Source organism: Mauremys mutica, chromosome 3 (assembly GCF_020497125.1).
Source record: "Mauremys mutica isolate MM-2020 ecotype Southern chromosome 3, ASM2049712v1, whole genome shotgun sequence".
NCBI classification, from domain to species: Eukaryota; Metazoa; Chordata; order Testudines; family Geoemydidae; genus Mauremys; species Mauremys mutica.
The window spans coordinates 146283721-146294146 of NC_059074.1; the positions used below are offsets into that span (position 1 = coordinate 146283721).

General features: G+C 39.6%; 1 protein-coding gene across 1 annotated transcript in view; it reads left to right on the plus strand.

Moving 5' to 3' along the window:
* The window catches only part of TTC27 (tetratricopeptide repeat domain 27), a 202724-nt gene that overhangs the window by 165278 nt on the left and 27020 nt on the right, over nt 1-10426 (plus strand). The window contains exons 14-15 of the mRNA XM_045011797.1: nt 6757-6855; nt 9291-9343. Of these exons, the coding sequence (XP_044867732.1) occupies nt 6757-6855; nt 9291-9343 (152 nt within the window). The remainder of the gene's footprint in view (nt 1-6756; nt 6856-9290; nt 9344-10426) is intronic.

Consider the following 10426-nt stretch of genomic DNA (forward strand, 5'->3'; position numbering starts at 1 on the left):
TGAGTCAGAGCCTGATTCTGATTTATACAAGGACTCAAGGTCACTGAAACTATATACACATTAGAAGCTAAAAAAGGAAGAAAGATCCATTCTTGTCTTCCTGGTACCTGTCTCCCACAGGAAATGCAAAGGGAAAAAAAGCATTTCGGGTCAAATTCAGCTGGTATTATTCAGGCAAAATTCTCACTTAAGGCACAAGGAGTTTTGGTTAATAAAGGGCAGCATGTTTTATTCCTTAAAGCATAAAATTAACAAGCATTCTGCTGAGAGGTGCTCTTCATTTTTTGTGTTCCATCCAAAAAAAGCTTTTAAATGAAAGCCAATCCAAGAAAAATAAAAATGATCAGCTTTCCTCCATATAGGAGAGAGAAATTTCCTGTTCCTCAGGATGCTGTACCTAAGATTTAGAGGCAAATTGTTTGAGACAAGTTGGACAAAGTGATGTATCTTTCTCCCCCCCCCCCCCCCTTGGATACTGAAGATTTTCATACTCCATTGTCTTCTAAAGATCTGCCTAAAATGTATCCTTCCAAAAGTTAATTCTCTGTTCCAGAATATCTTGGAAGAAATGTAGATTCCTCCCAAAAAGTATGAATGATTCAACTACATTAATGATACATTCTCTGTTGCTAAGAATCTATTCTTCCTTTCTAGCATTGATCAAAAACTTCCTGATTTCTGTGGACAGAGTCCAGTGTTTCCAAAGATATCTTAGCTAAAGAAATTGACTATTCTTTCTAACCAGGTTTTTGAGACTGAGGTTAGAAATGGCTTACGTTTCCACAGCCAGAGTCTTGCTACAGTGGGTTGTGGCCATTCCGGTGACAATTGGCAGCAAAGTAATCTGCCAGTGAGAACTCTTGATACATATACAATCCCATTCATGCTACTGCCTCACTTCACCAATAGAATTACAGCATGTGAATTAGAAGGCGAGGAAGGCTGATAGTTGAGATAACTTGAGAAGCCTCAAGACTTCTTCCACCTATTGGTTTTTTGTTTTGTTTTTTTCCTGAAAAACTATTTTATTGGTTTACAGGGAGGGAGCCGCCCGCAGGGACCAGCCCAGCTCCGGGGGCTCCCGGCCTGCGGAGCCGAGCCCGCCCGGGCGCTAATCGGGCCGGGCGGGCGGGGAACCCGGACCCCCTGGGCAGGGCCCAGGGCTGGGACCGAGCGGGCGCGGAGGCAGCTAACACCTTTATTTAGCTGTGACACTTGAGTACCTTTCCCAGAGCTGAAGAAGAGCTCCATGTAGCTCAAAGTGCTCTCTTGCACTAATGGAAGTTGGTCCAATAAAATATAGTACCTCACCCACCTTGTCCCTCTACTATCTTGGGACCACCATGGCTATAACAACACTGCAAGCACTTTTCTGGAAGTGGCAGACCAAATCATGTGGCTGATATAACTTTTCATGGTAGCCTGCATGGATTTGAGATCGCCTGCAAATAGGTCAGATATCAATAGCTCTCTGGAAGTCAGCTTGCCATCGACTGCAACTGGATTTCAAAGCTTCAAACAAAGCAGTAAAAGTCTTACTCTCAAGAATCTCCCTTTGAAAATCAGCCAGCCTTGTAGCGAGTGGCAGTGGGCAAAGGTAACTTATGTAAACAAACAGGGTTGAACTTTTATTCTAAACTTGCCTTGGATTTCCTGGGCATAACACAGATCTGAGCCTAAATTACCATCATATGATGATATCTGCCCTCAATTGAGTCTTCACAGTTTACTCTTATCTCTGTTTTTCTAATCAATGGAGAGACTTGGACCTCAAGCCCACAAGCCTTGACAAAATTATTTTTTGAACCTCTGACAAAGTTTGCCCTACGCTACTTTTCAGTCACTTTCCTCAGAGCAATTATTACATCAGCCAGCAGAGTAGTCTGATTTGATGCTCTGCCCAATAAAGTGGAATTCTTATTCTTTCTGCACAGAATACTGCCAAATGCGTCTCTAAACTAGCAACTTGTTCACTTTTCATCTTAGTAAAAAATGTCATTACCCACCTTAGAAACACTCGGAGAAGGTACATGTACTCTTTCTAGATGTTCAAAGGATAGATAAATGTTACTTCAGTACAGCAGAGGATCGAAGGAAATTGATTCATTAATTGGTTTTGATGGGGTCACAAAAGAGGCATAAAAACTTCAAAGGCCGCTTCCTGTAGTAGTCAGAATGGCCATTACTAAAGCCTATGGACTTGATTCTGAGGAGCACCTAAGGTAGGTAGGTCCTAAGCTTTTTAGAATTTACAGGTCAAAACCAACTCCTTAAGGGGAGATTTTCAAAGATGTATATGGAAATCAAGCATCTAATTTGCATTGAAAATTTATGTCTTTTGAAAATCTCCCTTTTAAATTCCACCTAGAAACCCACAAGCAGCGAGTGCAAATCATAGAGCACCAATCTCTTATGCTCTCAGTGAGATACTTAATTTACCAAGGAAATAAATTCTGCGTCAGCTTCAGTTTCCAGATTATTTTAAGATATAGCCCCATACAGAGTACTTTTTAATAGTCTAATCTAGAAGTGACACAGAAGTATGGATAATAGTCACAAGGTCTGTATCTGAAAGGAACAGTTGCAACCTCCTGGAGATTCTTAAATCGACCCAGATACTGAGTATGCTTATTGGCTGCTTTGCCCAGATATAATGAAATGGAGGCATAAAGTGTGCATCATCATCACCCAGAAAACACTGCAGCCCATGTCTCCTTAATTTACTCAGCATACAGGCTCAACAACATATTTATTAGGTGCTTTAAGTTTCTGTCCTTTCAAATAGCTCTTCTCAGTTTATATATAATCATGCACAAACTATGTTAAAAGTACATGAAGGTCTCTTATTTACTAGGTAGCTATTCAGTATTTTGTTTTCTCCTTGTTCAGTGGGTGGCTGAGTGCCTTATTTACTGTACACTATTCAACCCCTGCTATTGAGACACAATTAATTTCCTCATGGTCTTTTCTGTGACGCTCATCACTATATAGTATCTGAGTGTTTCATAAATGATGATTATTTTTTCCACAATACCCTGGTGAAATAAGGGGGTATTACCCCCATTTTGCAAAGAGGGAACTGAGGCACAGAAATTAAGGTCAAGAAGTTTGGGTGCCCAAATTGAGATTCCTAGGACCAGGTTTTTCAAAGTACGTAGTATTTAAATCATTCAAAGCACATTTCCCATTGACTTCAGTTCCAGTTGTGAGTGTTCACCAGTTCTTTAAAACAGACCCCACAGGGTGTCAAGTTGGGTACCCAGAAAATGAGGAATGCACAGTTAGTGACTGCCTATAGAAAGTTTGGTGTCAGTGACTTACTAGCATCATATAGGAACTCTGTGGCATGGAGAGAATCCAGTTTTCCAGGGCAGCATTCAACTGTCTTAATCATGAGACTGTCCTTTCTTTACATGAATCCGCTGCCTCATTCACTATACAAGTTCCAGATTCTGCAACAAATGAAGCAGACAATAGTCTCCTTCCTTACATAACCCTGTCAAATAGCATGAGATTGGGATGGAACATATTGCCAGTGGGTTTCACAGATATTTGTGTACAGCAAAGGAATATTGAGACTCATGAATCTTGTGTTCCAGTCCAGGCTCTTGAGAGGACTGTGCTCTAGGAGGCACTGATTCTTCTGCCTGTTTTCCCCAAGCTTGGCCATTCTGTCTCTTCCCCCCACCTCCCCTACAACCTGTCGCTGTCTTTGTCCCACCCCTGACTCCTTACCCCTGTCCCACTTTCCTCACTTATCCAGTCCCAGTCTCCACTCCTCAGGCTTTTCATCCAAGCCATAGTCTCACTGCTCAGCAAGCCTAGCTCCACCCTCCTGGCTCCTTGTCGGATCTCTCTGTTTCTTTCTTGGCCTGTGGCCACCCCTGTGATGTCTCCATTGGCTTCTGGTCCCAGCCTCCCTCTCAGATCTCCTCGTCTAATCAGAGTACTCCCAATCTCCGTGCCCAGCCAGTTCCAGTTCTCCCCTCGCTCTCTGGTTCCTCGTCAGATCTCTCTCATTTCTCTCTCCACCTCCTTGCTCCCCCCCGGCTCCTGTCCCAGTCTTCTTGCCCAGTGAGTCCCATGTTCATCCCCCCCTTGGCTCCTTATACCAATCTACTCCCTCCCCAACCCAAGGTCCAGCTCTTATCCCCTCTGGATTGAACATGGGAAAACAGCATAGTTTCCCCTAACCTCTGTTTCAGAAATGGCTGAACAATGTTGGCTGAAATTTTTCTAAAAAGATTCCGCTGGGGGAGACACCCAGCCTCAAAAATTTCAGCCAAAACAGTTAATGTTGTAAAGTTCTAAGCAACTGAAAAATGGGTCTTACAATAGGAAGTATTGGGCAACCTTGATAGTAGTAGTGCCAAACTTTTCTTCTGCAATGATTTTTATAAATTCATTTTAAAAGCACCGATAATTGTTTTCCAGAATCTAAGCTTTCGTTGTTTTAAAAACCAAGTTTGTAGACCGTATGGCTCCAATGATTGCCTTAAAATGTGAACTAAATATAAACCGATGTAATAATGTCTGCCTAAGTCTGCAGAGAGCCTGAAAGGTTTGAATTTCCCTTTTCGTCTCCCAGGGATGTTAACTCAGAAACCTAACAATACTTTCAGTGTCAGCATAGCTAAACATTTCATGGATGATCACTTTAGCAGAAAGATCAAGCTAATGTACTACTTTTATTGTTAGGTGTTCCTGCATATGTTGGGCAGGGTTGAGTGGTTCTTGCTAATAAGGTTTCCTGGGATGAGGAGTGAAGAATTCAAATCTTACTATGTCCCACATTTAGAGTCACCTTCTATCCTGCCAAAAATGTGGAGAGTGGGAGAAAGGAGATGCAGCCCCTCCCCAATACCAAAAGTCTCGACTGCTTTGTGGGTGTCAAAAACAACTCCCATACAGTCCTGAATGCCAAAAGCCTCAACTGTCAGCTGTCAAACCCACCTACCTTCCATGACATGTAGAAGGCCTCTGTGTCTTTTCAATACAGATATCTGCAGCCCAGTGAAAACTGAAAATGTTGAAAGAATAAAATCAATTAATTTTAATATTAATAAACAACAGGGAATTACTGGTCTGGTTGGACTGGTGTGGGGCCAACGAAGTGAAAGTAGGAGACTAGTGTGGATAGAAATGTACATCATAATGAGCTTCCTGATGCAACGCTCATTTGGGCTACCAGCTTTTGGTCACTGACCTTGTCTGTGCCCTGAATTGCAAATGGTAACTCTTTGTATGTACAAATAACTTTTATACTTTCATAGTGAGAGCCTAGGTTAATGTCAGAACTGCTTGCTACAAGACCAGCAGAAAATGGACCTGTTGTGTTAATTTTGTTACAACAAGGTTGTTTGTGATATCTTTACCTACATAAAAACCTTCCTCCACAAGTAGTTATGTTGAAATCCAAAAGGACAGTGTGTGGAATAAGATACTGCTACACAGTATGATTTAAGGCTAACATAATCTGACACAATTTTTTTTCCTTCCTAGAAAAATAGTGACTTTTTCTTTCATTATTCTTATCTTGGCACTTTGAATGATGGAGGCTTTTTACGCTAGATATTAGAATTGGAACAATTCCCCAGCTGATTATAAAATGTTTTGAAATGTTGAAATCCAGTTTGATTGTTTTTTTATGGATGTGTTTAACCAGCAAGGACCTCAGAAAATGTTTTATCAATGAATTTAGGACTCAGTATCTAAACCAGATTACTTATTCTGAAATATAGTAATGTTTATCTTAACTTGCTGCTGTTGGAAAAGTTACTGTTTGACCAACTCAGACATTAGCAAGAGCATTCACTTCTTTGGCTTTTAAAGACTAAATCTACACTGCACACCTCTTGCAGCGGCATATAGGGTACGGGTAGTTGCATGCCACAGTGAAAATCAAACTGCGCCCACACTATGGTGTGTAGCTACCTGTCAGTGAAAGGATCTGGCAGTGGGGCGGCATTGGGGGAGCATTTCCCTGCTGCTGAAAGTCACTCGTGTCCCCTGAGGCTTTTAAGAACGAATTAGCATTCTGGAAAATTATTGTGCTGTTTGACCACCATTGTAATAATGTGGTCTCTGATAATACATTTAATGAAGAAAGGGCTAACCTGAAAAGCAAACTCCATACTTACATGGTGATGCCTTCTCCAGCCAATGGCGGCACCACTCCATTTGAATTCTGAAAAATTCACCACACCAACTTCCCAGATTTGAGCTATGCTGCTTCCCTCATCCTCAGTGTCCTGCCTAGCTCAGCTGATGTGGAAAGAATATTGTTCTAAATTCAGGTACATCCAAGACTGCAAGAGAATGAACTTTTGAACAGGCATTTTGAAAAAAATACTGAAAGCCTATTCTACCCAGGACTTTCGGAATTTACACTGACATCCTTTATCTAAAGCATAACAACTGTAAATTGTTTTAAAAGAAAAAAATTAATCACATCAGTAAACTTCTTTTGCTTTCACTACTTAGTTTTCTCTGTTTTTTCCCTCTCCCCTGTCCCCCAACATTAACCCCAATAATTATCCAGAAAACTCTGAAGTTAATTTTCACCAATTTTTCAAATGCAATAAACACTAAAACAAATTCTAAACAAAATAAAAACTGGAAGTGAAGGGTCTTACATATAACGCAATCCCTTATAACACCAAGAAATGTATGGATTTGAGCATGGAGGAATCGTAATTAATTTCTTTTGTGCAGAACATACATACTGAATTCCCTTTCTCTTTGTTTTCTTTTCAGTTGGGTGTGTGGTTTTCTTTGGGCTGTGCCTATTTAGCTTTGGAAGGCTATGACGGTGCTGCCAAAGCATTTCAGCGCTGTGTGACGTTGGAACCTGACGTATGTACAATTTATTGAAGATTTATCTTTGCTCATCTAATAGTTTGTGAAAGCCACCAGTAAACCTTCCTCCCCCCCCCCCCCAAATGTGGTTCATGTCTTAGTTCTAATTGTTCAATTTTTACCCTGTTCATAAAGGATGTATTTTCTCATTAAGCATCACAAAAATATTTGCTTGATACTTGACTTTTCTATTTTATACATATACATACACACACCCACACACAGTAAAGTCCTTTATGGTGTCATACAACATTAAAATAAAGCAGATAATGTACAAGTTCTTTTTGATTAAAAAAATTAGAAGTGAAGGAGCATATTATTAAACAGAAAATTTGTTAAAATGCTTAGTCCACTCTAGACTTTAAAGGAGCTTCCTGCACTCTTCAGTCAGCTGTGCTGCTTAATTAATCTTTCTGTGGAAGTGGCAAACTAATCTCAGTTAGAAACACTCACTAAAGAAATGGCAGATAATTGGCCTTTGGGACTAAATTTGAGATTGAACTCAATCTCCCACAAACTGGGAGGTGTTTGGGATCCACCTTTACAGGTGTGCATCATGCAGGTGTCTGTCCACCATTGCCAGGCTCACAAGATGTCAGCAGGATTATACTCCCATTGTTTTTTGTGTGTAAGTTATGTAGGGAAGAATGCTTTGAGCCTACACAAGGGTATGTTGGCCTCTACTGTTCTATCAGCAGGTCTGGCCTGAGGAGTAGAAACCTCTATCTCATCCTCCCTGCTTCAAGAGAAGTATATTGATGGTATTCATTTATTTTTACTAAAAAAAAAAAAAAAATTTAAAAAACAAATTATCTCAGTGTAATCTGAAATATAACTCAGTTGTGCGTTTTTTCTATCCATGAATATGAATTGTTAAACTATAAATTAAAACCAACTTTTTATGGAAATCATTCCAACTTGTTTGGTACAGCTCAGTCCTGTCTGTATGCACAGGAATAGACCTGTTGATTTCCTAATGGCTTAAATGGGACTTATGTGAGTAAAGGATGCAGGATTGGGCTCTTAGTCCTGGTCTACACCTAAAATTTAGGTTGACCTAGCTATGTTGTTCAGAGGTGTGAAAAATTTATATCCCCTGAGAGATGTAATTAGCCTGTCCTCAAGCCCCACTGTAGACACCGCTACGTTGATGGAAGAATTCTTCTGTAGACCTAGCTATCTTCGTTCTGGTGGTTGATTTACTACAGCACCGGAAAAACCCTTTCCATCTCTGTAGCAAGTGTCTTCATTACAGTGCTACAACGGTGTAGCTGCAGCACTGCAGTTGTGCCACTGTAGCACTTGTAGTGTAGACATACTCTTAGTCACAGTAGGTGAAATTCACTCTGTGCAAAAGTCTATCACAAGGCCATTATACTAGTTGAGTCTAAACTAAGCCTGCAAAACACTGGGGCCTTCAGTGGTCCATAAGTCTGTTGCCGTCAGCCCCGAAGTTAATTTCGCTGGGAATACCAGGGAAGGAGAGGAATTATTTCAGCTCAGTGCTAATGTAGACACGAGGACAAACGGATATAAATTGTCAGTCAGGAAATTTAGGCTTGAAATTAGACGAAGGTTTCTAACCATCAGGGGAGTGCAATACTGGAACAGCCTACCGAGGGAAACAGTAGGGGCGAAGGATCTCCATGACTTTAAGATCAAGCTAGATAAGTTTATGGAGGAGATGGTATAATAGGATAACGGGCTTAGTCAATAGGTCAATTAAGTGCCAAACTGGTACTTAATTGGGTCAAATTGGGTCAATGATATGATATTCTTAACCTCTTTCAGAGGGTATGGCTGGAGAGTCTTGCCCGCATGCTCGGGGTTCAGCTGACCGCCATATTTGGGGTCGGGAAGGAATTTTCCTCCAGGGCAGATTGGCAGTGTCCCTGGAGGTTTTTCGCCTTCCTCCGAAGCATGGGGCAGGGGTCGCTTGCTAAAAGAGTGGGTAGATCGGCTAATGTGGCCTGCATCTTGCAGGAGGTCAGACTAGATGATCATAATGGTCCCTTCTGATCTTGAATTCTATGATTCTATGATTCTATGATTCTGGTTCTGTTCTTGTTTTGGATTTACACCATTGTCACTCCTCTGACTTCAGTGGAGTTACTCCAGGTTTTCATCAGTGTAAGTGAAAGCAGAATCAGACTCAATATGTTCAATGCCAGAACAGAATTAATTTAACCATTTATCTTGTATTTCTGATTGTTGCTATCATTTTGTTTAGTTACCAGGCAAATTTTATATTTTTAATTAATGTTATTGCCACCTTAATATTTAATATGTGTGTGCATTTATTAATGTATGTATAGGATAAAGAAAATTGGTCATGTAAATCTATTACAATTTTTTGTTTTATTCAAATGATTTTTCCCAAATAAGTGGAATGTCTTTGATTTTGTTAAGTTATTCCTCTGTTGTAATTGCAGAATGCTGAGGCCTGGAACAATTTATCAACTGCATATATCAGATTGAAACAGAAGTAAGTACTTCAAAAGGTTTAGAGAATACTGCTTCCAAAATAAACATTTCTGATTTCCTTTCTCCTAACACTGAGATATTATTCTCACAATGTGGTTTACTCATTAATGCTAGTCCTCTACCCTTCAGTCTAGTCTCCCAGTAGGTTTCCTACAGTGATACTAATTAGAAATTAATCACCTTTCAATTGGAGAAAAATATTTTTAATTAGCTTTTTAAAAAGAGAAATAATTTGGAGCTGATATTTTCAAATTCATAATTCATCACTTATTATACACTAAGTACAAATGAATCAAAATTATTCATACTAGAAATGGAAATTAATTGGACTGTGAAGGCAAAAAAGATGTGTCCATTTTAAAACAGAGGATATAGTCAAACCTGTATTGATTCATGCTATATTCAGTTTATGAGATTTGAGGGAACAAGAAGTAGTTTACTATTCATATCATAAAAGCAGATGGAGATTCATAATAGTCTGCTTGTTCTTTTCCCTCCAAATTAACCATTAGTAGAGGAAACCCAGACTCAAAGCAGACTTATTTCTTATTTCTGTATTTTGACTTCTTGTAATATTAAAGTTCCCTATAGATACCTTTTGGTAATATTCTTGCAAGGGCTTAATATTGAAGAACAATTTAATTGAGATAATACTCTGTACTTGGACTGTGTCCCATTATATTTTCTACCAAAAAAGAATAAAACTTTAGAATGAAAAGCAGAAGCATGAAAGTATCGGTATATTGAAATTGCCAGGGTTTTGTTTTAAAAACTGACATTGTGAACAATTTATGTGGTTTAACTTTCATGAAATGAAATAAAAATGAGGAGAAGAACAGTGAGTTCACACAAAGTGGTAAACACATTAAATAAATTGCCATGAAAATGCATTGTAGCAAATGCTATAAATAAGTCTGAGACATTTAGACATAATTATGGAGAGACGAAGAGAAGAAAGCAAGGGGTAGAATGACTACCCAGGCTGAAATGAGGAATAGAAATAAACAGATACCTAGTTTGTTTGACCTAATGTCCTTTTCTTCAGTTCCTGGTGCCTTCGTGGAAGTGTCTTGAAGGAACTTCA